Raw genomic sequence first — 27408 nt, 5'->3', positions numbered from 1 at the left:
ATTAATCGTTTGTGTTAATAAATTGAATGCAATTAATTGGCAACAGCTCAGGAGTCACCAAACTTCAGAGCTGACTGGATCACGTGAAGTATCTCTGCAGAGTAGCCCAGAATTTGCTATAGAAAGATTTCCAAATCTGCACACATTTTAGTAGATTTGCTTCCTACCTACATCTGCTTTTGTAGGCAGCTAGATTAAAGCTGTGTTTGTGAATGAGGAGATGTGTGTGTAAACACTGCTGTCTTTGCCTGGACATCAGTGATGCTGAATTAAGGCGATCCCTCACCTGCATCCAACTCCTCGTGGCTTGTTATGCACAGGAAGGGGAGATGAGCATAGGTGAGGTGCATTTTTTGTGTTATTTTGTATTGGAAGCTCAGGTTGTAGAACCACGTGGAGCTGTCCCTGTAGTGCAGCTTTCCAAACAAAGATTTAACTCCGTGTTCAAGCCAGGCACTGCGAGTTCAGGTCCTTATTCTGCTGAATTCTTGGAAACACTGCAAAAATCACTGCTTTTGAGTAGAAAAAGCCCCTGCCATGCAGCTAGCTTCATATTTCCTGCAAAACTGCCAGGATCTTAGCTGTCTGCGGGAAGCAGTTGCTGCTGACTCACATTTTGTTTGTTTTTGTAGATATGCACAAAAGACTACACATTTTTTGGGGTAGTTTTGGGGTGATAAAGGGAATATCATTGATTTTATATTCCAATAAGGAGTGTGTTTGCTGTATATGTTCTAAAAGGGTGAGATGTGTGGAGCACACCTCATACTTGGCCACCAGGGTCTTCAAATAATCTCTGCTCCTCTCCTTTCTGAGATCATCTTGGAGCTGGGCATGACACAGATTGCAGCCGATGGTTTAGCTCGGTAGCCTTCAGTCAGCTACACTGACAGCACCTCCAGGCACATAACTAACCCCAAACATCCCCACTGCATGACTGGTTGGATGTCCAGCCAACTTTTAGGGTCCAGTGCAATGCGTGCCTTGTTCCATAGGTGTGAACACAGCTCGGGATCATTTCAGAAGCATCTGCCATACGTAACCAGGCGTTGCCTGCCACGCTGCAGTGCTTTGGTTTGGTTAAGAAGTAGGAGGCAAATACCAGGGAGGGGATGGGGCATGCAGCCCTCTGGTGCCCTTTCAATGAACTTTGTGGCCCCTTTGAGAGTGTGTGGTATGTGAAGTCTACTATAAATCTATAAAGGATTAGGAAATTAAAAGTCCTGCTGCATAAAAACCCACACCCTTTTCGTAGGAGCCAAATCTTCTCACTGTCCGTTCAGTTTAGAGTGGGCATTCCTAGTATGCCTGCCCATCAGCTGTCTGGTTTTGCTCTTATGTTTAAAATGCACACCTGTAGGCTGTAGAGCAGATGTGGGGTGTGAAATACCGCTGATAAACCTCCAACTTTGTTTGAATGTTTATCAGGAAAGTGATATGCCAATCCAGGAGCTACTCAGCCTTTATGGCTATGAAGGTACCATTCCACTCCAAGAAGATGATGATGATGAAGATGATGAAGAGGAGGAGGAGGAGGGAGAAGATGACGATGATGTTGATAATGATGACAACAGTGGCTGTAGTGGTGAAAACAAAGTAAGTGTTTACACTGATCTGATTTTCATACATCCATTCTGTACTAGACAGCCATTCAAAGTGCCAGATCCCAGCAGAAATCGTTCAGAAGACAGTTGATTTCAGATGCTTTGTGTACTGAACTCTAATGTTTCTTCTTAATTACCCATCAGTATTTCTCTTAATTGTTCTTAATTTCATCTGTATCATTCCAAACCATTGCTGAGGCAAATTAGAGTATGTTTATACACTTAGCATCATGTAAGAAGGAATTGTAATTGTCCTTCAGAAATACTGCCTGGCTTAACTGAAGTGTTCAGTGCCTGGAGGTACCCTTCTAGGTATGGCTGAGTACTTGTTCCAAGATGAAAAGCTGATCTGCGGAAACTGAGCAGTGAAGTATGGCGTTGAATTAAAAGATGCGTCTGTGAGCATTGGAGGATACTGCAAGTTTTCTAACTTCAGCATCTAAATTGTATTTTGTCAGCCTGGCAGTAATTGCCCTGCTTGTTTTAAGTTGTTAATTAAATCTAATGCTTCAAATATCTTTGCAGAGTGTATGGTTTTGAATTTAGCATCTTCAAAGCCCTGTCCTGTGTGCTCTTAAAATAAGTTATCTGATTTTAGAAGCGTCTTTTCTACTTGTGTATGTCCTGTGTATTTGTAATAATCCTGTCCTGTCATGGGCACAGCTGTAACTTCTCCATTACTGGTGGCATTCAGAGTTGCTTCCTGAATTCCATTAAAATATGAAACTCTTTGTGCTGTCAGTGACAAAAAATCACAGGCATTAATGGAAGTTGAATTACCTAATCTGGATTTAAACAAGATACATTTTCTTCTTTGATATCTTACCCATTTAGAGCGTCTGGAATGAGACAGAAAGATGAGAAATGACATACTTGATTCCAAAAATGAAGTTCTTAGGATTTGCACGCTCCCTTGTTATATGCTGTGAAAGATCATCTTTTTTGTGGGTTGAATGGTTCCGAAAGAACGATGCAGAGTTACACTGCATTAGGAAAGCTTCAAGAAGCTGGAGAGGCAGAGAAATTTACATACCGTGAAATATACAAAATTAAAGGCACAAAAGTGTTTAATTTTGTTGTGCCCAGAAGCATTCCTGCACCCCACTTCGTTCTTAACATCTTTGTATCTCAACTACTTCCCGACACAACTTCCATCCCGTGCTCTCAGGGCCTCTGCTGGTTCTCCAGTTGAGGTACTAGCTGATGTAAGGTAGTGCCCCTCTTTTCTCTTAAATGGATCCAATCCCAGCGTCTGCCATGGCTGAGATGCCAGCAGCAAGAGGAGCAGCCCCTGTCCCCCTGCAGGGCACCAACCCCTTGCAGCGTGCTGCAGAACCAGGGGTGTTCCTGCCCCGCCACAGTCTGGTGCAGTGACCACAGGCAGCGTTTCACCTAACTGCACACGTGGAGCTGTGGCTGGATCAAAAGTGTGTGCTCATGTGTCCTACCCCAGCCTTCAGGGGGCAGGACCAAGGGTGGCGGGGAGCACTGGGGCTGGAGAGCACGAGCTGACACCTTACGTTCTGGTGGGTGCCTTGGGCTCCAGGGAGAGCTCCAGCAACACTCGGTGCTTTCAGCAGTAAAATGCAGCCATGGGGGTGGAATAATTTTATAAATCATTCAGGCTTTCTCTGCAAGTGCACATCTTTCGACAGCTTTTTTAGCTCTGCTGCACTTAGCTGCTTTCTATTTTTAAGCTGCTTTAAGCTGCACGTGTGATAACGCCGGGCTGGCTGTTAAAGGTGCACACAGCCATGTGCCTGGGTGTCACAGCCAGCAAGCGTGAGCGCTCACCCGTAGTCAGAAAGCCCATGAATGGTGGAGACAACAGGCCTACAGAGAAAATAATGGCTTTTTTAGCCTTTTCATCTTAACTAATTGTAACAATTCCCATTGTTGTTGTGAGTTCTCTTCTAATAAAGTAGCTTATTCTTATCTGTGTTCTTTCGGTGACTCAACGATGTACTTACACGTAGCATGCAAGTTTACCAAGGTACTATTCCCATAGGGTTGGACTGCTCTATTGACATTTATTGTTATGGAACATAAAGTTTCCATTTGATTGAGAAAAGTAGAGCCATTAAAGATCTGCACTTCCTACTGAAAAATCCTAAGGAGGGGCTTTGAAGACTGAAGTAAAATTTAAAGTTAAATGAAATTAAATGAGTACTGCAAGGATTTTCTTGACTTATTTTAAAACTAGACATGATGTTTAACCATGTTTCATGTTTCTGATTTGTGTGTTAGCATCGGAGTGTTCAGTCTGATTTGCTTAAAATCACGGTCAGCAAATAACACGGATGTGCTTACACGTTTGTTATGGCTCAGTCTGAACAGCCCACAATCTGTACAGTCACTTGAAGGCAGATATATAAGGGTATTTGTTTGGTTTTCATGTGTTGGCAATTTTGGAAAAAATACAGCCAAAGTGTATTCTGTATACCTTCTTTGCCACACAGAAGGTATACCTGTCTCCTCTTCGCTTTCTTATTTTTAAGGAGGAAACCATAAAGGATTCATCAGGTCAGGAAGATGAGACACAGTCATCTAATGACGACCCAGCTCCATCTGTTGCTTCTCAAGATCCACAGGAGATAATTCGCCCCCGTCGGTGTAAATATTTTGATACAAGTATGTACAGTTTAGTACTACGAACAGTTATCTCACCGTGATTGACCTTTGCTTTTGAACAGCTTCATTAACACAGTATTCTGCTTCTGAAATATGCATCTAGATACCTACAAACATGTGTTCTCTCTTGATTTCACTGTTCTCGATTCTCATTACACTCAATGGGCAACAAAAAAACCCTATTTTTAGCTGAATGCTGCCTCTTCTCCCCAGATGAGGCTCTCTGTTTAAGGCTAAATATCCTGTCTTCATAAAGGGTTGTATTTGTGGAAATAAATCTGAATTTCTGCAATTTGGAAAAGCATGCTCTCAGCCAGTGTAACTCCTTTCGCTACGTTACTCCTGGCCTAGTGGCAGTGCAGTTTATGATCCCACAAACAGCCTTGTGTGGATGTGCCCTTCAGGAAAATTTCCTTGCAGGTGGAGTCCAGGTGCAGTAAATGGCTTTGGAGACCAACTTGCACAATGAGGGATGTGCCCTTCCTAACAAATACCCTTCTGTGGGGTCTGCAGCCTGTGCCTTGCTACACTGTGCAGTCACAGCATTGCTGTGGAGCGTTCGGTAGGGGTTCAGCAACACCTGGCTGTTCAGCATGGTATTACCTTACTGTCAGAGCTGCAGCTGCCACTTCACACTAAGGACAGAGGTTAAAAATCCTGCAAGTAGAAAATGCACTGTTTCAACTAGATACCTGCTGCACAGCGTGTGATTACCTTGAGAAGGCCAGGTGGCATTCGTTTACGTACTCCTTCAAAGGTGAGAGTATGAATGAATAAAAATAAAAGCTGAAATTTACTAGAAATGAAACCTTTAAGATCACTAATAGATAAAACAAAAGGAATGAAATCAGAAACAGGCTGATGGATTTTTAAACCTGAAGTAATGAAGGAGGAGATAACTATGAAGAAAATTTATTTCAAGAATTCCGCATTTGGTACCATGGCCAGCATTGTGGACTTAGTATTTTCTCGTTTTGTTTAAAAAAAAAAAAGAAAAAAAAAAGGGTTTGCATCTGTTTGAGACTGTTGAGCTACTGTTATGTAGCTGTCCCCTTAGGCAGTTCCCATTTCTGTGGCAATTTTAATTAGTGGGATTTGAACCTTTCAGTATTGAGCTACCAGGAGGGCCATTTGGACAACAGGTATTTTACCTTTGACTTTTATATACCTACCAGTCATCGCTGCTGATGTTTAAATTCCTACTGTACTATGTTTTAACTAACACAAATTAAAGCAAAAGGCTCCTTCTGATATCTTAATAGTCATGGCATAGTAGAAATGCAGTTCTTTAATCCGTAATTAATGCAATTTTTAAATCTGTAGCTTATTTTAATCCAGAAATGTCGAGAAACCTCAGCATGTAGCTATGCAGAAGATTGCAAGTATCTTAAATGAACTCTTCTTAGGATAATGCAACACTTTCAGAAAGCAGCTGTTTGTAGTCAGTTTGGAGGTGGTTCATCTCAGCCGCTTCCCAGCTGGCTGAGGGAGAGCCAAGTTTTATTAGGAAGCCTTAAAATTGGTGGATGTATTAATTTCTGCCTTAACTTTCTGCAGTCAGCCCTGTATCTTGAGCCGTTCTAAATGTGCATGTTGGGTGGGTTGTTTTGAAAGCAGTCAGTGCCAGAGCATCTGGTTCGTCACTCGTGCTGCCATTTGCACTTCTGTGGTGTAAGATAAGGCGGCCGGGAGGCAGAGCAGGGCTGCGGTGGGTGGCCAGGCTCGTGTCCTCCCCTCACCCTTGCACAGGAGCTCGCTGAGATGTCCTGGGCTGCCTCGCTCAGCATGGCTCAAGCATGGCTCCTTCTCTATAAGTAAATGTTGGAAAATTTCTTGTAGATAGCGAAATAGAAGAGGAATCCGAAGAAGATGAAGATTATATTCCCTCAGAAGACTGGAAAAAGGTAAATATGGGCTGTTAAAAAAGTATGTGTTCCGTGAATAATGAGCTGATCTGTTACCTAGTAACTTTGAGCTCTGTAGATCACACATTTTTTCTCCATTTTGTCCTGACAGATATTGATGTTTTTATGGTAATGACTGTTAAAGACCTCCCTAGGTAGTGAGAAATATGTTTCTCTATAGTGCTGTTTGCCAATTCGTTTTTGATTTTGAAGAATTAAAGTTTTAAGAGAGAAAGAATGATATGCTCATATTTCCTTTCAGTAAAAGAACCTGCAAGGCTGTGGTTGCTGGTTGCTTAACTTTTTGTTTCTGTTATTTCTAAACAGGAAATCATGGTGGGCTCTATGTTTCAAGCTGAAATTCCAGCTGGCATTTGCAAATACAAAGAGAATGAAAAAGGTGAGACACAGCAGCACTATTGTCATTGCTTGACTTAAGTTTCTAGTGGGGAAAAATAAAAGCTATATTAGACTTAGGTCATGTGTGTGGCAAAACATAACAGCTCCTTCAAATGAAAAATAGAACCACAGCCTCAAACTGTAGTTCGTGTGCTTCACCATCAGAGCTTGAGACTTGGAAACGAAAGATTATATTGCTGGCCTACTGAGCCCTTGTTTTGTGATTTGGTAATTTACAGAAGTTTTCATATCGAATATGTTAATCTCTTCACCTAATAGACTATGTTTATGTGAAACATAGTCAAGAAATGGTGTTCTTGGAATTGGATTAACGTGTTAAAAGAGACAAAATGGCACCAGCAGCTTTCATTTTCACATTTTAAAACTCTTCAGTCGTTATTTGAGTACCTCTTATTCTACTTTTTTTTTTTTCCACTCCCAACCAGAGCGTTTGTCAGTGCTTTGTCGGTGTAATTGACTAAGGAAAAGCAGACACAGTTTAAACCCAGCTGTGAGAGATTTTCTTGCTCATTCAGCCCATTACTAAGGGCTTACATTTACGCTGCAGGTCAGTTGGAGACTGCAGCTTTCATATAAGTTAGTTTTTAAACTAACCAGCAGAAAACTCCATGCCTTCTTAGAATCTGTGAATACACTCAGGTGCTGGCAATTGTCTGGCTGCAGGCTGCAGGTTGCTGTAGCCGTTCTGTAGCCTGATCTGGCTGGAAACTGAGAAGGGCAGCGGTCGTGCTGCTGACAGAGCAGGCTGGCAGTGAGGCCGACACATTTTGTGAGCTCTGGGCTTGGTACTCACAGAAGCTGAAGAGCATGTAACGTAAAACCATGTGAGAAGTCAGGAGCAGTAAAAAAAAAAAAAAAAAGAAAAGCAGTAAATGAGAAAATACCTGCTTTTTCCTGTGAGGTTGCTCCTTGCATGCTTTCCTGCTACTGTCTAAAAATAGAGCTTGAATTATGTATTTACCTGAGGTGTGGTAAATTACGCTTTATGGAGCACTCACCTGCTCTTACTGGTATTTACTCAGCTCTAAATGGCTTCTGGCCTCCAATAATAAAAAAGATACTGCTGGTTTATGCGCTGCTGTAACCTATATAAAACAGTTTTTCATAGTCCTGCACACAGCTCTTTGCAGAATGCAGAGCCTACGTCATGGGCAAAACCGTGGGGGGAAAGTTAAATTTTCACTAATGTTCTACAGGGTTGTTCTAGTCTTATATACCAGTGGGGTTTGGTGTCTTCTGCCCCTCCTTTTCCTTTCTGCTGTGTTTTAGATTAAATCTTTGGCAGGACTCGAGATGGAATATGGATGAAATCTAGAGCTGAAAAGCAAGTGTCTGAAATTATGTCTTCAGTCCTTTTATGTCCATATCCCATCTTTATTGTTCTCTAAGACCAGTCCTCTTGGATCCATTCCCATAAACAAAAGCACAAAAATGCTAGAACTGTTAAGAATAACCACCTTGCTTTTCAGAGTATGTTCTGACATGCTGGTGCGAGGACAAACAACTGTGGATGCTGTGCTAAGCTAATTACTGTGGACTGGCTCTCTTGAGGACTATGCCTGGAGTACAAGTAGCTACTATTAGAGAATTTCAGGTTATGAACAATCTACAGAATTAAACAATGTGTTTTCAGAAGGCTCAGAACTGAAAATCACAGGGTAGCTCTGAAAACCAAAAGGTGCTGAAGCTGCTTTCAGGCCTCCTGACACAGACCTCAGTGAGCACTGCAGTGTGCTGAGCTTGCATCAGTAAGGGTGGCTTGGAACCAGTTCTCAGGTGTCTCCTGAAAAGAGTTGTTGCAAAACTCCCAGGAAACTGTTGAGGGCTATTCCCAAAGTGTGTGGTATTTGTCAAATGAAAGTGTCTTCCTTCACAAGACACTTAGTTATTTTTCCTACCGTTTTGCCTATTTGTATTTCTATTCTGCATTTATTTTCTATTTGTATTCTATTTATTTTAATGTAAAAATTGATTTTTTTTAAGTTGTGATGCACCCAGCCTCCACTCTGACCTTTCCACCTGCACACAAGCTACTGTATCGGCCCTTTCTGTGCTCACCGTACCTTCACAGGGGCTTGCTCCTTCTCTCTCTTGTTGAGCAAGAGTTAAAGGTGCTCACCAAGCTAATGGAATCAGTGTTTAAATTACTTTCTTGCTGGTTTTTGTACAGTTATCTTTCAGGGAAGACCGGGCCACAGGCAGGTCAGGATGCTTTCCTGATTCTGTTTTATCTAATAACTTGAATTTTACTTCATTTTGCTATACTGATATTTTAATCTTGCAAAGCTTGTAGGCTATTCAATATAAAAATAGGAGATAATTTAGAGGATATGGCCTTTGTTCATGCTGCTTTCATTAATGTAAGTTTGTGAAAGCTCTCCTGGTCTGAAAGCCCATGCAAAAGCTCTGAAAAGACAGTAGAGATCTGGTAGTATTAAAAATACATGTTCTTCACCGGAATGTTTTTGTTTTAGAAAGTATTTCTAGGAATTAACAGGAAAGTCCAAGTGAAATTTCCTTGCAAAGTGTCACTTTGATTGCAGAATGTTTGGCATCTGGGCATTAACTGTGATGGAGGAGCAGTGGACCTCGGTGCTGGCTTTATAAGAGAGAATAAACATCTGCATGGTTGTTTTAGCTCGCTTTTCTTTTTCTTCTGGGTATTTCAGTGTATGAAAACGATGACCAGCTGTTGTGGAATCCTGACTTCTTACCAGAAGATAAAGTGATTGAGTTCCTAAACGAAGCATCAAGGCGTACGGGTGATGAGAAAGGCCTAGATGCAATTCCTGAGGGATCACATATTAAAGACAATGAGCAGGTATATAACAATAATGGGATTTGTAGTTTGATATTACTGAATGAATTATCCCTTTATTTTATTTTAATCCCAATAATTAAAGTTGGGCTTGAAAAAGCTTTATATTCCTTTTGGAAATAGACATGCAATGTGGTGTGGTTTTTTTCCTGTCAACAAATATTGAACTGTTAACTTTGGCTTAACCTTGCTTTTTGTATCAATGCATTATTTTATTTATAAATAATCGTGCATAAATGTGTTCTGTTCTTTCAGTTACAGATTTTTTCTAAGCTTCATGAATGCGTGAAGCTAAATGTATAAGAGTCTTTAAAATATAAGTCTTTAAAAAATAAAACATGAATTTTATAAATGTATGCAATGATGAAAATGTTAAAATACTTCACCTGGGTGTATATCTGGTTGTGTAATTAAGAGAAATGGAAATTGAATGGAGGAAATATGTCTGCGTGCTTTTGTAAATTGCAACACATTCATTCAGAAAGTTTATTTTTAATCCTCTTTTAATTAGGTCTTAATGATTTACTAAGTATGCTCCTATGGCACAACGTAAATTCAGTGCTATTAAGGATCTTAAATGCACGTCTTTCCATCCTCACAGGCATTGTATGAACTGGTTAAGTGCAATTTTGATACTGAAGAATCATTACGAAGGTTGAGATTTAATGTGAAAGCAGCCAGAGGTGAGCATACACCAAAGCTAGCTTCCTATTGTCGAACTTCCCTTTAATTTGTTACACAGATAGCAGGTTTTGCTGTCAGCAGACTGAGACATTTTATTAGAGCTTGACTGCACGTCAGCATTACGTATCAGTGCTTGCTTAAATGCAGCCTTCAGTGAATGTCTTTTTGTTCTCTGAGAGAATGAAATTAGCAGATGTAGTGTAAACAATTACAGCCCCAAAGACAGCAAGTAAATCAGCCTTCTGTTAACAAAGCTTGATATTTATATTTGTGACTTTAATAACAAGTTAACATGTAAAATGACTTCTCAGCAGCTGAACTGTGCATTTCCTTGGTATTTCATTCTTTGTTCTACACCTCTTCAGTCATTAAAGTTAATGGAACAAACTTAAAAAATGAGATAACTCAGTTCTAAGTAAGGGAGAGCGAGCATCAAAACCTTTTATTTGAAAAGGTATAGCGCTAAAAAGATACTGGTCTTGAGGATCCTTTTGGAGCCTGAAGCATTTGCTGTTTTGGTATTGATCTTTGTGCTCACAGTAACAAGCAACTAACAAAAGGTTCTTCTTTTAAACAGTTGGCTCCTCCAGAGTTTACTGTGCAAATCACAAGACGAGGGTGACCAAATCAAGATCAGTTTGTTCTCACTCTGTTTTAGTCCTTACTTGTGACCTGAGCAATCAATAAGACCAAATTATATTAAGTTCTTAGAACTGTGACTGCATGTTTTTAGGGTTTATTCTGGCTTCAGTGGAGCTAAGATTTCCCACCCGTTTCCCATTTTTTGTGTGAGCTGCACAGTTTTTTACTTTACCTAACTGGAATTAACATCCTATCACTGCTGGCTCCTGCCAGGGGTAGGGGAGGATCTCATTCCCCACTCCTTTTCCCCTGCTCCTTCCAAAAAAATACCCAGAACTAGTTTGAGTCCATAGGATGAACTCTTTGTGCTGTGTGCTGAGTTGCAGGATGCCTGCCTGCTTCCTGCCGTTCTAGGGGCAGGATGTTGAGACCAGGTTACTGAGCCCTTCTTGTTTCTGTTGCCTGGTTATTTCCCCCATGTGGCCAGGCAGGAAAAGGGGACTGTTACAAACCAACGAGCTACTCAAGCCAACCAAAGTTTCCCATCTACTGAGTAGAAGGGAGAATTTTCATTTTTGTACCAGTACGTGAAATTTCTGGAGGTGGTTCTCATTAGTCAGAAAGTGCTGTAAGAAACTTGAATGCCATATGTTTTCTGTCACTAAATTCTCTTTTACTGGCCATATGCTTTTATGTTAAGTGTTTTCTTTATCTCATTCCTTTAGAAGAATTATCTGTTTGGACAGAAGAAGAATGCAGGAACTTTGAACAAGGGCTGAAAGCGTATGGCAAGGATTTTCATGTGATTCAGGCAAATAAGGTAAACACTGCTTTTAAATGTAGTTCTTACTTCTTATTTTTTAAGAAATGTGGATAAGTTCTTGTGCTCAATTTCCTTCACAAATCAGTATATTTACTACTTCTAGTTCTGACTACACTGGTAGTCAAGCTGCTTTGTCAAAGTCCAGAATCCTCTGTGACTGTGAACCCTAGGTTTAGGATAGAGCAGAAGTCTTGCTGTGCGTACATGCAGGAAGGGTCTACAGCCCTACAGTCTTACTCTGGTCTTTAATAGAGTGTTGAAACAGGCATGGATATTTCTCCTGAAGGTTTGCTTGCAGCGCCTTGAGATGACATCAGTATTACTACAAAGCGTTTTAATTTCTGGGCCTCTGAAATTTTGAGTCAATAGTTTCCACTCTTTGATATGTCTTATAAAGAAGCGTTGACTTTGAATTTCACACATTTTGATTTAAATGGTAGCTTTTTGACAAAAAAAAAACTATTTGAAGTCATCAAAATTTTCATGGCACATATTTCCTAGGTACGAACAAGATCAGTTGGTGAGTGTGTAGCATTTTATTACATGTGGAAGAAATCAGAGCGTTATGATTTCTTTGCGCAGCAGACCCGATTTGGAAAGAAGAAATACAATCTGCATCCTGGTGTAACGTAAGATGTGCATTATTCTTATGTGCTTTTACATGCTGGATCTAAATCTTTCTTTTGTACCTCTCTAGTCTGAAATGGAATGACAATCTAGAGATTCCATAGCCCCAGGTTTCGGCAGGAAAAAAACGGGGTATAAGAAAAGCAAATTGGTGTGTATAATGCAATTGCTAAAGTATGTTAGTTTGGAAGTAGGCCAACAATTTGTGTTGAACAACCATTTAATTTGGTGCGTTTTCTGTCTAAATGCTTCACAAATGCAACGTTTCTGCAAATATGTGATTTTTTTTAAGTACTTGTTTTGCTTTAAATGCATGTTTTGTACAGAGGCATGAGTCACACGTTGTGGTCCATGCTGTGGTGGATGCTTGAAGTACATCAGCTGTAAAGCATTCTGGCCAACACACTGCCCTGCACCAGGGCTTTTTTCGTGGTGCATAGCTTCTTCCCATGTTCACTCTGCTAGGCAAGGAGGGAAATGTCTGTGCATGGCTCTTTATTCTCATCCCCCAAATCTGAGCAAGTGAGCCAACCTTATCTTCTGCCCTTCATTCCAACGCCATGATTTTTGTGTCTTGCTCTTCTCGCTGCCTTTCTCCAAGTTTTTTTTACAATTATTTTTTTCTCCTAATTTGTTTCTGGCTTGTCTATCCTTCCTTCTTTTAAATATTATTGTTTCTCTAAACATTTTAGAACTGTGTGTTGGACCACCAAAGTGAAATAGCAGTATGACATTGAGGGTTGCCATCTGTGGCTCCTTTGCTACGTAGACTGTTACAGAGCTGCTGGATTTTCTTCTCAGTTGTCAGGGACAGTCTGTCTGCCCTTCTCCCTCCACCACACTTTTTTTCCCCATTTTTACCCAAATTGATAGACATCTTTTCTTGTTAATCACTTAAAATATCCTCATTCTTTTGCTGTTAATTGCATATGGTGTTCAATAGTGTTATCAGAAGAAGAGTCATTACGGATTGTACTTGTCTGTTCTTGAAAGCTTTTGCAGATAGCTGTTGGAATTCAGAGTGCAGTATCAGTTCCAGATTAGCTGTGTGTGAGGGGATGCTGCTTCTGGAGTTAATCCAGACTAAAGCCCTAAATAGAAGGGCTTTACCAACTGGCTGTGTTTGTTTGTATCTGTCAGAAGAGATTTACTATTAGTGACCTAAATTGTGGGACCGTAATAGATTTCGGATATGGGAACGTGTCTTCTGTCTAACTGAAGTTTTTCATTTGCTTTTAACTCTTACCCCTTTCGAGACTGTATACACACAAAACTTATTTCGTAGTGTGCACCTGCCTTGGAGCAGCACCTTGAAAACACAGCCCACAGCATCGCAGCATTGTTGATGTTCCTGCTCGTGCGTGATCTTACGGGATGTAGCACAAGCGTGGGCTGAGTTTCTGTAAGCTGGCTGCAATGGTGGGTCAACAAATGTTGTGGTCAGTCCGCACGCGGGCCAGTTAACACAGCTGATCTTAAAGCCCTGAAGTTTGCAGAAGTTGGTGCATTTCAAAGAGATGCAAAGATGTGAATAGGTCACGCGTGCAGTGTGTGCAGTGAATCCTTTTGTACAAACAAAGTCAGTCCTGTCAGTAGCGAGGGCAGTGCTGAGTGTGCTGTTTGTGTTGTGCAGAGATTACATGGATCGCCTCCTGGATGAAAGCGAAAGTGCTGCTTCCAGCAGAGCTCCGTCCCCGCCTCCTACCGCTTCCAACAGCAGCACCAGCCAGTCGGAAAGAGAAGACGGTGCAACCAGCAGCAGTAATCAGAACGGTGAGTGCCCCGTCCCTCTGAAATCGGGTTGCCAAGTCACAGCAGCGTTGCAGACGACAAGCCAAAAGAGAAGTTCAGCTTCCCTCACTAAAAACAGCTCTAGTTTAGTTTTCAATATTTTCCAAGATGTTAGCAGCTTCAACTTCAAAATGTTTGCACGTAGCCATTAGCCATGTACTGGAGATAAATCTCAGAAAAACCTTCCTTTTAAACGCACTTTACCTGGTCTTGTCTTCCCCATGCTGCTGTAGTTAGTAGTGTAACTCTAACTTTGTGAGCAGTTCCATGCAGGGTTTTTAAATCAACTGTCTGAGATGGAAACTGCTGGCCACCAGCGCTTGCCTAGTGCTTATCCCAGGAGCACAGTTAACTATTCTTACCAGGTGTGGGGCATCAAAGGCCAGTTAGGAAGGGGAGAAGAGCCAGGACATGCTTGTTCCTGAAAAGAAAACCTCGAAAGCAAGGGGCAGCCATCCTGGAGGAGCTGAAGTAAAAGTTGCAGCAAGTGGAGGGAGGGCCTGGGAGCTGAATCAGATTGTGAAAAGAGTAGAAACTACAGAGACTGTCCAGGTGAGGGCAATCCACCTGCAGCTTGTGCTGTTGTGGGTTTCAGGGACATTTTCTTAGCTGCTGATGCTTCTGAGGGCTTCCATAAACTGTCATGATATATCTGTTGTTTGTATGCTAATAAACCACTTGTTCATCGCACAGTGAGGACACAAAGAGCAGTATTGGCTTTTTAGTTCAGTGGGAGTAGTTAGGCTGCTGTTTTATCGACCTGTCACAATTTTTCCTGTTCTACTTAACGCTTCTACTCTCTTTATGATATGTCTCTACCGCAGGGGTGTCTGCTAACGGGCCAGGCGAGATACCAAATAAAGATGAAGCAAAAATTGAAGGATTGCATGTAAATGGACCTACCAGTGGCAAGAAAACACCTCACACAGATCTGGATACAAATGGGTATGAAACTGAAAACCTTTCCATTGACCCAAAACTTGCTCATTCAACTTCAAGAAATGAAAATGATTTTGAAGAAAAAAGTGAAAGACCTCTAAAAAGAAGAAGAATTAACAGCAATGGAAAAGAGAGTCCTGGTTCATCAGAGTTCTTCCAAGAAGCAAACTCACATGGGAAGCTTGAAGAACTAGAATCTTTGGATGACTGAATATTAAGAGCTGATTTTATTCCTTGGAGTAAATTTTGGGTGTCTAAAATTTTCAGGGTTGATGGGTTACCTTACAAAATCCAGTTCTGTAAAACAATCTGCTGAGATTTTCCTTATACCTTCTAGTTGGCTCTTAAGATCTGATTATTTGTTTCTGTCAGTGCTGAAAAGCAGTAGGAGAATATTCTGTTTCTCAGAGCTGCCAGCTGTAGTTCTGGGAACACTTAAGGCGCTTCAAAATGTTTGAGAGACAAATCAGTGATTCTCTGAAAAAATGCTTCCAGCCTAGTACGTTAAAGAAAATTAATTCTGTGTATATACACTATTTAAGCATTGTACAAGTGAACAAAGCATCCTATTTGTTGAAGCAGGGGGCTGGTTTAAATTTCTGATTGTTGTGGGGAGTTACAATGAAATAGCGAATTCCGAGGCACGCATCAGAGTAGGCACAGAGACTCGTTCTAGAGAGGAAAAACGTGTCACCCCATTGCTAAGGAACCCTTATGAATCCTGAAAGTTATGAGCACAACTATTTTTATATATAGAAGTTTTAAAAGGTAATAACTAAACCAGGTCAGGTTTGTATATGTAAAATTGTTGACATCAATGATGTCTTTCCATATTCTTATCTGGGCTAAAGAAATACATTCTGTATTTTTCCAGATTTCTTTGTAGCCTTTGAAAGATTTTTACAGTACTTATGTCTTGATTGAACTGTCCTTTCTTAAAACAAAAGCTTGTATAATTTTCTTAACTTGTACAGTTGGTAAACTTTTATGAGAGAATTGATATCCTGAGTCTAATGTCAGCTTCATTTTATTTTGCTGAACTCTTTTCTTAGAAAAAAAAAAAAAGAAAAAAAGAAAAAAAAGACAAACCAAACCAATTGACCTAGAAAAAAAACGAATGCTTATCAGTTACCAACATGTTATTTTCTTCTCAAAAAAAACAAACAAACAGTAAATCATTAACATCAAGAATGGTTAGAAGTCATTTGATTTTTGAAAAGATTATTTTTCTTGTTTTATGACAAATAGTGATGCTAAGAATTTGTTAAGCATGATGCTTGCGTTGCACAAATTTTCTTGCTTTCATTTACATTTTCTCATTTTATTTTGAGCTCAGATAAATTTCATGTCAGCCAAATGCTTAAGTTTACTAAACCTTGTTCACCAGGGTCGGGTTTTAGATTATTCATTGATCTATTTTCAGTATATCTCTCATCATCTACATTTCACCGAGCACAGGAAGGACACGAAATGGGTCAAGTGATTCTGGCTGTACCGGTTAGAAATGGCTGTGCAGCTGGTAACCTGCTGCCTGATCTTGAATTTCTGGATACTGATGGACCTTACGTGGATGGATAGGTCAGTGGGAGCAGAGACATCACCCAGAAATCCTTGGTACAGTATATACACATAAATACGTTTGCTATATAGAGAGTCACGTATGTAAGAAGTGAGAGTAGGAATGGGTAACTCTTTAAAGATTAACGTGCTAGAAACTAAAATTGTTTGTATGTGTGTGTGGAGCGGGGCGATGCTCCCCTTCCCACTAGCACAATTTGAAAGTCGTTGAAGTAGGGCTTACATCCATGAAATAGAAAGGTGCTTAATACCAGTGGGTTTTTAAAACCTTTTTTTTTTTTTTTTTGAGCCACAGCTACACTTTCTACTGAAGTAAAAATAGGAAAAATTGTTCATTTGTATAATTTATAATCATGTCTCCTCCTCCTCCTCCTGTGGCTTGCAAGTGTGCTGTTAATTTTTAATTGGTTTTTACCTAAATGATCTTAAAATGTATGTCTTCACGATTCCAGTTTTAAATGTGGGGTCCTATGGCTTGAAACTGATGTATCGACCTGAAAAAAAATCTGCTAAGGGTTTTGTTTCGTTTTGTTCTTCAACTACATGTACTTGGACTTCATGGTCATTAACGAGCCAAATTCCCTGGATCCAGATTAGCTTCATCAGCGTGGTTAGATCCTGGACTGCATTCACCTGCTGTTCCCAGAAGTGTTTGGACTGATGTTCCGACTGGTTCAGCTGACGTGCGAAGTTGACACCTCCCTACCTTAGGCAGTAATTGATGTTGAGAGGCACATGGGTAAGGATTGGTAATGCATGGCCTTGCCTTAATCACTTGATTAAGCAAGCTGTTGCTGTGTGATCCGTTTCACTGACGGAGCCCCAAACCATAACAGCCTTGTCTCAGAGATGGGCTTGAGACGGTTTCTGACCAGAGGGCAGTGCGGCGCTTCCAAGTCTTTGCAGCTAGAGTCCTTTTTTCAATTTTATTGTTATGCGTTTTTGTTTGCAAGTTGGAGATACTTCCAAAAATTTACAGGAAAGTTTATAAGTGAATTGTCTCAGGCTTGTGTGTGAAATACAGCACTGTGTATATTTTCAGGAATGTTGCTTTGTTTTTTTTTTATCTTACCTTTTTCTGGTGATACCTAGAAGAGACCTGACATTCCGTAATCAACACCTATGTAACGCTCAGCTAGACTTTAAGACTATTTAATTATAATTTACAGTTTGTTCATGCTGGTGTTTTATACAATACTTTGTTCATGTTCTTCAAAACGCAGCCACTATAACTTGATAAGTCATTGCACTACTAAAGCTATTTAAAAATCTAGGAGTTTAGTAACTTTGATTTTGTGTAGAAAGCATTCAGTACACCTTGGAGCCCAGAAACGTTTGGACTTGTTTCCAGCCAGCGTTGACGAGGTGGAGCTTGCAGTGACACCTGGGTATGTTTTTTAAGCACTACCACGCTGTGTTCAGCTGGATGGGGGTGGTCTGGCTTTCACTGAGTGCTTTGTGACTGCAGCCTGAGCTGAAAGCTCCCGTTCAACTGAGTAAATCCTTGTTGGGCTTTCCAGAGGCTATTTAAAGCGATGTTAAAGCCACCAACCACAGACACACGGAATTTACAAATTAGTTTTTATACAGTTTGTCACACATAGTAATTTTGCACTGTTAGTAACTCCCTTGTCTTACCCCTGTTCCCTGTCTGCAATTCTGAGAAAGCTTATTAAACTATTTTTTTAAACACACTGTCTGCATACAGAATTCCTGAGTGGTTTGATCAGAGGGGGGCAGAGTTTCTGCTCCTGGCTGCCCTGCAGCCCCGTGCCTGCTGTCGGAGCGTGCCAGTAACTGACTACGTCAGCACAACTTGCCGAAACCCATCCTTGTAGGTGAAAACAGCAGCCTTTGCCTCCCATACACGCTCTGGGCCCCTTCCCCTGATGAATTTCATCTTGGGGCCACAGCCTGGTGCTGGGTGTTGCTGTGTGCAGCCCCAGGCACCCACCTGGCTCAGCTCCAGCCTCCCGTGCTTGCCACTGGAGGGAGTGAGGGGCCAGCCCCCAGAGCCACATACAGCAGGGACAAGGTCCAAGGAAGGTCATTGGTTTATTGGAAGCTGGTACAAAAATACAGAGGCACATAAAATCCTTTTTTACTATCATTACGGACTTACATATAAAGCCTGCCATACATTCAAATAAAAAGGTCATCTTTTTAATCACTAAAATGGTGAATTTTGTAAATAGATTCTGTATAGAAAACAAATTTAGTAGATTAATAGCATAGAAAATACTGTTGTAGGAACTCTTGGCTTTCCCAGTGCATACAATACCATCCAGACCTGGCACTGAAGTGTGCACGTTCACAAACAAAATAAGCTTTAAAAATACTTTAACCGTTTGGACAATAAATCTAACCAGTAGATTCAGAAATAAACCAAAAAAAGCTCTCAACAGAACCAACATCCTGACTGCAAAAGCCTCAGCACAGCAAAGATACAAAGCAAACCTGGGGGGGAAATAAAGATGTGACTTAGGAGCGTGTGCTCAAGGAAGTGCCACGAGTATCTGCGCTGCCCTACGCCCCTGCGGGCCCACCAAAAGAGCAGCTCAGCAGCAAGTTGCAAAGCTGAGGGTTTAACAAAACCCAGGAAGCTGTAAAAAAAGGATTGGGGGATGTCTTGCAGCAGCTGCTGGGTGGCACCAAGCCCACAGCCCCCAGCACTGGGAGGGGGGCACAGGGCAGCAGCCCCCCTCTGTCCCCACGGGTCTCACTCGCATGGACGAGCCCACTCGAGGCAGCTTCTCTAAGCACCAGTTACGTTTTTAGCAGTTACCTTCCAGAAACAAAACGCATTGCCTACGGCGCTTGGTCTCCTAGTGACCAAAGGAAAGCGTACAAAAACTCACTAATACACAGTTTTACTAAAAAAAAATTTCCAAAATTATAAAGAATCGTTTTTTAAAACCAAAAGACAATCTGAGGACAGACCTAGAAAGAAGTGCTGTATAAGACAACCTTTAAAAACCTGTCGATGCTGCTGGGCGTATTAAAAACCCCTTCCTCTCGGCACGGAGCCAAGGGCCACCAGCCCTCGAAGCCAACTGGTGAGGGTGGCACTGGCTGGCGAGGACCATCCGACACCACGTTTGCAGCTCGTGTACCTTCCCCAGGTGCTGACGAGTCCTCTGCAGTCCGAACCCTTGCACCGCCTGCGCGAGCCTCTCCTGCCAAGTCTCCGCGTGATTCAAACCCCGGGATTTCCTCACAATCAATCAGCCTTAATCAGATGAATTCTTACACGTGCAGTCATTTCTCTTCCCCATGATTTTTGAAGGCAGCAATCTGGATTGTGCAAATTAAAGAGCATCAACATTCCTCTGCAGCAGACACCGCTGATTCCTTGCCGTCCTCTGCCAGTGATCAGCTCCGCAGGAACACTTGGCTTTCAGATGAAGCATTCCCCTGGTCACACAGAGCTTTTTCCTTTAATATCCATCTTGCTGCCAGCTTCGGACTGCTTGCTCAGTTGCTCCTCTGTGAAGGTGATGTAGGAATACACCAGGCTTCCAGCAATACTGCAAAAAAAAGGTTGGGATAAGGGCGTGAAGCGAGGCACATGGTTGAGGTCCACCAGACCCCGTAACCCCGCCACCAAAGCAGAAATTTTGCAGTAGATGAACACACCCCGGTGCTGAAAATGCTTTTCCAAAAGCTGCGCTGAAATAGCAGGTGAAATAAAGCAAATATTTCTCTTGCTACCTTAATTACACACAGCAGCTGCTCTGCGCCATGCCACGAATGGCACCGAGCTCCTGTGCTGCCGGGCAGTGAGAGGCAGGGGAAGGACACCCAAGAGCTCTGCCAGTGGGGTAGGTCCCAAAGCAAAGCACGACCCATGCGGGCCAACAGCGCTGTTCCAGCAAAGCCAGGCCCAGAGGAGCCTTTCCACCCCCTGCCAGCTCCAGGCAGGGAGCTATTTTCCTCCACATGGTGTCAACATTAAGTGTACCTGGTCTTCCTCACTTTTTTTTTATTATTATTTTTTCTGCTTCCCTAAAAAAGCAGCAGCTAACCCCACGTCAAAGCTACGCTGGTGAACGCGTCCCCCGTTCCCAGCCCGGGTAACCGCGGGGCCGAGACTTGTCCCGGCTCACAGACAGACGTGGCTCCTCTCCTTCCTGCCTACATCAGCTGAAAACCACAACTATGCAAAGAGTCCAATCCCACAGCCTTTTTGAGAGCAGTGCCTCACTGCTCAAACCGTCTCAGCTTCGCAGCGACTTTCATTTGCAAGGCGTAAAAATTCGCAGCCCCCCCGTTCTTACCTGATATTTAGACCAATGAAGTTTGTCCATGTAAAAATATAGTCTCCTCCAAAAAACATCCCAATATAGGTTATTAAAATATTCTGCAAAGGGAACAAGACGTCAAGAACAAGAGTGAGTGTCTGCATAACCTGAGCCAAGTGCTCGCTCTGGTTTTTAAAGCGATGTGGAAACAGGAAAGCCTGGCTGTGGGCAGTGGGAAATATGTATAATCCGGGATTAAAAGCAGTCAGGTTTAGGGCTGCTGGATGAATGAAGGCTTTGATTCCTCCAGCAGCAGTGCAGAGCAGCACGGCACACGGGTGCAGCAACGTGGCACGGCACACGGCTGCGGGGCAATGCCAGTCCTGGCCCCCGGTGCCCGCAGATCTGCCCCCGCTCCAACCCCAGCCCTGCTGGACGGGCAGCTCGTACGTGGCAGAAAAACCAGGAAAAACCCCCGGTAGCACCCATCTGTTTTTATAGCCAGCTTGTTCCGCCCCAGGACGAGGTGACCCAGAAGATTTGGCTCTTTCTGGGCGTTTTGCACTTCGTTAGCCCAGGACAAGCTGTGCCAGAGCTGTCCATGCACGTCACCGCGCAGCCAGCAGGAATTAACTGCAGCACTCACCTTAATGCAGCCAACTATTGTAGTTGTAAGAGCAGAATTATACTGAGTGCAAAGAACCGTGGAGTACATCAGAATAAACCTGCGGGAGGAACAACAGACCGCGGTCAGGCTCTGGGATGCGCTCAGAGCACGGCAATTCAGCTTCGTGTCCTGCACCCCCTGCTCTAGAATGTATTTGTGCTGCTGGATTTTTGGTGAAAAAACAAAAAAAAACAAACTTCTCTCCACCTTAGCTTTCCATAGTACCATCTCTACCAGGACTAAAGATATTTTTTAACCCAGAATTACTCAGTCGACCGAAATTCACCATTGCTGTGCCCCCCAGCCCGGGAGCCCCGGTGCGGTCCCGGTGCCCCCCCCAGCCCCCCACACACCCCGGGAGCATCCTTACCCCATCACGCACGACAGCATGAACTGCACGAGGAAAAACACATCTGTCCAGCCCTTGTACTCCATCGCCTGCAAAGAAACGAGAGGAGGAGGGATGGTAATTCACTGCAAGACATCCCCAACCCCAGCTTTCACATCCCAGCAGCAGAGAGCAGCCCCAGGGGAATATCCTGTATCAGCATCGCCCCGATGCACGGGGTCAGCGCACGCCCAAGCACAGCCCTCCTGGAAAAAGGGGTCCGTGGTGTTACAGGAGCTGAGAGGAGCAGGAGGCACTCCCCAGGCGGGTGCCATCCAAAGCCCCCAGCCCCGTGCAGCAGCTTCCCAGGAGGCCAGGATTGCTCAGCACCCAGCCCTTGCCCCAGAAATCCCGACCGAGCTGCGCCGCTGCCGTTTACAGCTGCACCCCCGGACCTTTGGCCACGAGATCACGCAGAGACCTTGGGTAGGTGCTGGGAGAGGCAGCAGCTCAGGAAGGCTGTGAAACACCTCGCTCCTCGCCCAAAGCAGGAGCTGGGGGACACGAAGCTGACCCAAAAACACATCCCCGGGGCAGAGGAGGCTGATGGTGACCCTGGCTGCCAGCAGGACACGGGCTCTGCCCTGCCTGCAGCCCTGCACAGTCCTGATTTTAATCTCCTTGTTTGCTGGCAGATTTCTTAATTACACCCAGCCCTGCCAGGCCCAGCGGCCGTGCAGGAGGCAGGGGAGCAGCTCCTGAGCCCCCCACGGGCAGCTGCCGGCGCTCACAGCGGCGCTGTTCATCGCAGGAGCCCCGACAGAGCACGGCTTTGTGCGCCCCGACCGCCGGGAGTTTATTCAGGGGGAAGGGAAAATTAAAAAAAAAACAAAAAAAAACAGTGAGAGGAGATTTCAACCAGGGCCGAACAGAGGCTGCACAGTGCGCACACGGCAGCGTTTTCTCCTCGCTGCCAGCTCCTGGTTATCAAGGAGCACTTTATCCCCAAAGCTCCCCAGCCCTGCCTGCCTGCACGAAGCCCCTCGCTCACTGCTGCTCCTCGTCCCTGCAGCTCTCACCAGGCTCATTACTGGGCTCCCAGCAAGAAAAGAGCCACCAGCCTTCCCCCGGGGTGACTGGCTGTGAATTGGTGTGACGATAACACAACACACAGCTCAGGGACACAGACCCACAGGAAAACCAAAACCCCCAGGGACGAGGCAGCACAGGAGGCAGGATCGCCTCGGAGCAGCCCGATATAGCTGCTACAGGAAGGGGGGAGGACAGCAAAGCCTGAAAAATCCCATTTACACTAAAAATACTCAACTCCTTTGTTTTAGATAATATTTGGTTTCACTTATTGCTCCTCTACTTCCCCATTCCTGCAACGTTACAAGAAGGCTCAGATGAGGCAACTCTGTGGATTTTAAGTCAAATGTAAGACTTACAGTTTCTTCTTAGGCAGTTTCCCCTGTCTACCCCAAAAGCTGGCCTCAAACCACTCTCTGCCCTAAACTCACCCACCAGAGGCCACGTAGCACCTAGCTACAATCCCAGGTAACGAGCTACCTCCCAGCTCCACATTTGGGGTATTTGCTGTTATGCAAAGAGAAGTGCACTACAATGAACACCGAGATGCTCTTCTGAGCAAATTCTGCCCACACGGCATGGTGCCACCACAGATTTTGCTTTTTTGGGGCCAGGAACCCTACCTTCTGCGCGTCTCCGGTGAAGTAGGCAATGGTGAGGGTGGGGAGGATCATGAACAGCGCGTTGTAGTAGAGCAGGCCGTATTTCCCCAGCTCCTAGAAATTGGAAAAGTCCAAGTCCTTTAAGCTGGCTCCATGCAGGACCACAAAACCTCGTCCCCCACGGGTGACACACGCCTGGTGCCAGCCTCCCTGGTGCCACCCCCTCAGGTCAGCCCCACGCAGCACGGCCAGGGGCCAGCCTACCTTGGAATCCAGCTTCTGCTTGACGTAGGCACCGTTCGCAGCTGTTAAGGCATCGTTAACGAGGATAAAAATATACCCTTCCAGGTCAAACGCCAGGTCAGCGCTGCGAAAAGGAGCAGAGAAAAAGTTGGGGGTTTGGAGCCGCGCAGAGCGCGCCGCTTGTGGGATTTCTGACAGCTTCTGCTCTGCTGGCAGCCGTCAGGAAGAGTTATATCAGTTTTGCTGGGTGCTCGGGATGGATGGCACGGTTATGGGGCTGCCGGACACCGAGCAGAGCCCCACAAGGGGAAGCTGTGAGAGCAGCAAGCGGGGGGCTCACCTCGCAGCCACAAACGCGCCGATGATCATGGCAAACACCGTCATCTGGATGCCCCAGGAGAACTTCTTCCTGGAAAGAAAGGGGTGAGGACACCCTGATCGGTAACAGGCAGGGAAAATCCTCGTTAAAGCACCCCAGAGGAGCGGCACCGGGCGGGGGAACCCAACCCAAGGAGCTCCAAGCTAACCAGGAGGTGCACGAGCAGCAAGACACCAAAAACCTTATAATTTTGAAGGGTTTTACTATTATTGTGTGAAAAAAGCTGGCATGGGCAAGGTGCACACGCACTTGGGGCCTTCCAGCACCTCCACCCACCCCAAAAACCCACCCGAAATCGGCCGAAAAGACTCACTTGAGCAGGAAGCCCTCGGCGAACATGGTGAAGAGGATGGAGAAGCGCCGCAGCACCGTGAACATGGGCAGGCTGCAGGGGAAGGTCGGGCAGTGAGAGGGGTACAAAACGCCCGCCCTGCTCCCACCCGAGCTGCCCACCCCCCCCAAAGCCCCCCAACCCCGGGGGGGGGATGCGGGAGATGCCCCCCAGCAGCCCCACACCAGCGAGGATACGGCCCGGGAGGAGGGGAGCGTCCGTACTTCAGCTTCTTGGTGCTGAACAGCCCCGTGATCTGGTTCCCGAAGTACAGGAGAGGTAGAGGAAATGTCTGAAAAATTAAAAATAAAACATGGGGGGGGGGGGGAAACAGGGTGAGTAAGGGGCTGGGGGGCTGCACCCAGCACGTGGATGCACCCAGGGATGTTCCCCATACGTGGGATCCCCCAAACCTGAATGGATTGTGGGGTGAGGAGCACCCCAAAAAAGGGTTTTTGGGGTGCCCCACAGCTTACCCGGCGGGGTATGTGCCTGTCCAGGTCGGGGAAGCTGAGCACCCGCAGCGCCTTGCCGGCCCACAGCACCGCCACCGTCGCCACCATCTGCGGGATAGGGGACGGGGGGGGGGGCGCCGGGACCCCATGTGGGGGTTAACAGGGGTTTGGGGAGGGATACGGGGGGGTAAGGAGGGGTTTTGGGGGGGTTATGGGGGTATTGGGGCAGTCAAGGAGGGATTGGGGGGTGGTACGGGAGGTATTAGGGAGGTTAAAGGGGGTTAAGGGGGGGGGTTATGGGGGTTATAGGGGTATGGGGGGGGCAATGGGGTATTGGGGGGTGTTATGGGGGGTACTGGGGGGGTTAAAGGGAGATTATGGGGGATTTTGAGGGTATTGGGGGGGTCAAAGGGGTATTGGGGGGTATTATGGGGGTACTGGGGGGGGTCAAGGAAGTATTGGGGGTATTATGGGGGGGCACTGGGGGGGTTAAAGGGAGATTATGGGGGTTATGAGGGGATTCGGGGGGGTCAAAGGGGTACTGGGGGGTATTATGGGGGTACTGGGGGGGGTCAAGGAGGTATTGGGGGTATTATGGAGGGTACGGGGGGGTTAAAAGGAGATTATGGGGGTTATGGGGCTATCGGGGGGGGTCAAGGGGTATTGGGAGGTATTATGGGGGGCACTGGGGGGGGTTAAAAGGGGGATTATGGGGCTATTGGGAGGGGTGAAGGGGGTACTGGGGGGTATTATGGAGGGTACAGGGGGGTCAAGGGGGAATTGGGGGGTGTTATAGGGAGGACTGGGGGGGTCGAGGAGGGATTGGGGGAGTTATGGGGGGATTGGGGGGAGTCAAGGGGGGACTGGGGGGTGTTGTGGGGGGTACTGGGGGGGTCAAGGGGGTACTGGGGGTATTATGGGGGGTTCCGGGGGGGCTAAAGGGGGTAAAGGGGGAAGGGTAAGGAGGGACTGGGGGGATTATGGGGGTACTGGGGGGATTGGGGGTATTATGGGGGTTTCTGGGGGGGGTTAAGGGGGGACTAAGGAGGGATTGGGGGGTTATGGGGGTTTCTGGGGGGGGTTAAGGGGTTAATAAGGAGGGATTGGGGGGTTATGGGGAGACTGGCAGGATTGGGGGTCTCAGGGCTGGACTGGGGGGGTCGAGGGGGAATTGGGGGGGTTCAATGGGGGATTAGGGGTTTCGGGGGGGGTCGGGGGGTTACCGGGGGGGGCTGTTTAACGGGGCTGCCCCCACTCACCTGCCCCAGCCCCACACACAGCGAGGACGGGAACCTGCGGGCAGAGCGCGGCCGTCAGCGGGACCCCGACCCCAAATAACGGGGCTGGGGGGGGGGGGCACCGGGATATCGGTGTATTTTGGGGGGGGGGGGGGGGGATTTGGGGGGGGGGGTGCAGCCCTACCCGTATGCGGTGAGCACGCTCTTGTTGACCACGACGATGAGGAAGGAGCTGAGGCCGTAGAAGGCCGCGGCCAGGAGGCGCAGGCACAGGGGGGGGCCCGGCGGCAGCGCCATGGCCACGGCCCCGCCACGGCCCCGGCCCCGGCCCCGGCCCCGCTCCGCATCGCCGCGCGCGGGGGCTCCCCCGGGGGCTGCTCCCCCCGCCCCCCCCCCGGCACCAACACCCGGCCCCCGGCGGCTGCGCGAGGAACGCGGAGACATGGCGGGGGGGAGGGACAGGGGAGGGGCACAAAGGGGGGGGGGAGGGGAGGGGGAGGGGAAAGGCGGGAAAGGGGGGAGGGGGGGAAAGAGGACATCATTGCATGGGGACGTTGCATGGAGACATTATTGCACGGGGATATCTTTGCACGGGGGCGTTGCACGGGGATATTGTGCAGGGACACCATTGCACGGGGATGTTGCGCTATTGCATGGGGACATTGCACGGGGATCTCATTGCACGGGGGTGTTGCATGGGGACATTGCACGGGGATATTGTGCAGGGATATCATTGCACAGGAACATCATTGCACGGGGACATTGCACTATTGCATGGGGACATTGCACAGAGATATCATTGCACGGGGGCGTTGCACAGGGACATTGCATGGGGGTCATTGCACAGGGATATTGCACAGAGGTGTTGCACTATTGCATGGGGACATTGCACAGGGATCTCATTGCACACGGGCGTTGCACGGGGACATTGTGCAGGGACATAAATGCACGGGGACATTACATGGAGATATTGTGCAGGGACATCACTGCACAGGGACATTGCATGGGGACATTGCACGGGGACATTGCACGGGGACATTGCACAGGGATATTGTGCAGGGACATCATTGCACAGGGATGTTGCACTATTGCATGGGGATATTGCACAGGGATATAACTGCATGGCAGCGTTGCACAGGGACATTGTGCAGGGACATCATTGCAAAGGGATATTGCACAGGGACATTGCATGGGGACATTGCACTATTGCATGGGGACATTGCACAGGGATATCATTGCACAGAGGCATTGCACGGGGAAATTGCATGGGGGTCATTGCACAGGGACATTGTGCAGGGACATAATTGCATGGGGACACTGCATGGGGACATTGTGCAGGGGCAATGCACGGGGATATTGTGCAGGGACATCATTGCATGGGGATATTGCATGGGAACATCATTGCACGGGGACATTGCACAGGGACACCACACG

General features: G+C 45.9%; 2 protein-coding genes across 3 annotated transcripts in view; one reads left to right on the top strand and one right to left on the bottom strand.

The window, feature by feature from the left end:
- MIER1 (MIER1 transcriptional regulator) overlaps positions 1 to 18095 on the top strand; it is a 31942-nt gene extending 13847 nt beyond the window's left edge. For both annotated transcript variants that reach the window (XM_068691185.1, XM_068691184.1), the window contains exons 4-13: positions 1429 to 1596; positions 4103 to 4235; positions 6075 to 6139; positions 6467 to 6539; positions 9229 to 9380; positions 9979 to 10060; positions 11369 to 11463; positions 11968 to 12095; positions 13727 to 13866; positions 14709 to 18095. In XM_068691185.1, the coding sequence (XP_068547286.1) occupies positions 1429 to 1596; positions 4103 to 4235; positions 6075 to 6139; positions 6467 to 6539; positions 9229 to 9380; positions 9979 to 10060; positions 11369 to 11463; positions 11968 to 12095; positions 13727 to 13866; positions 14709 to 15034 (1362 nt within the window). In that variant the 3' untranslated portion in view covers positions 15035 to 18095. The remainder of the gene's footprint in view (positions 1 to 1428; positions 1597 to 4102; positions 4236 to 6074; positions 6140 to 6466; positions 6540 to 9228; positions 9381 to 9978; positions 10061 to 11368; positions 11464 to 11967; positions 12096 to 13726; positions 13867 to 14708) is intronic.
- A 342-nt stretch (positions 18096 to 18437) lies between these two features.
- SLC35D1 (solute carrier family 35 member D1) lies at positions 18438 to 26444 on the bottom strand. The gene is made up of 12 exons (XM_068691186.1): positions 26159 to 26444; positions 25996 to 26029; positions 24758 to 24844; positions 24506 to 24573; positions 24264 to 24335; positions 23912 to 23980; positions 23593 to 23695; positions 23350 to 23442; positions 21680 to 21747; positions 21289 to 21367; positions 20679 to 20761; positions 18438 to 19928 (listed from the first exon to the last, which is right to left on the bottom strand). The coding sequence occupies exons 1-12, from the start codon at positions 26416 to 26418 to the stop codon at positions 19820 to 19822; spliced, it is 1125 nt and encodes a 374-aa protein (XP_068547287.1). The 5' UTR covers positions 26419 to 26444; the 3' UTR covers positions 18438 to 19819.
- Positions 26445 to 27408: the final 964 nt, after the last annotated feature.

Source organism: Anas acuta, chromosome 8, assembly GCF_963932015.1.
Source record: "Anas acuta chromosome 8, bAnaAcu1.1, whole genome shotgun sequence".
NCBI lineage: Eukaryota > Metazoa > Chordata > Aves > Anseriformes > Anatidae > Anas > Anas acuta.
This window is presented reverse-complemented; position numbering and strand designations above follow the sequence as displayed.

Excerpts from the sequence above, each read along its gene's own strand:
- SLC35D1 (XM_068691186.1), bottom strand. The coding sequence starts at position 26,418 with ATGTCTCCGCGTTCCTCGCGCAGCCGCCGGGGGCCGGGTGTTGGTGCC. Across the intron at positions 23,981-24,263 it reads GCCGAGGGCTTCCTGCTCAA|GAAGAAGTTCTCCTGGGGCA; the intron begins GTGAGTCTTTTC and ends CTTTCTTTCCAG. Across the intron at positions 21,368-21,679 it reads ATGCTGTCGTGCGTGATGGG|GTTTATTCTGATGTACTCCA; the intron begins GTAAGGATGCTC and ends TTCCTCCCGCAG.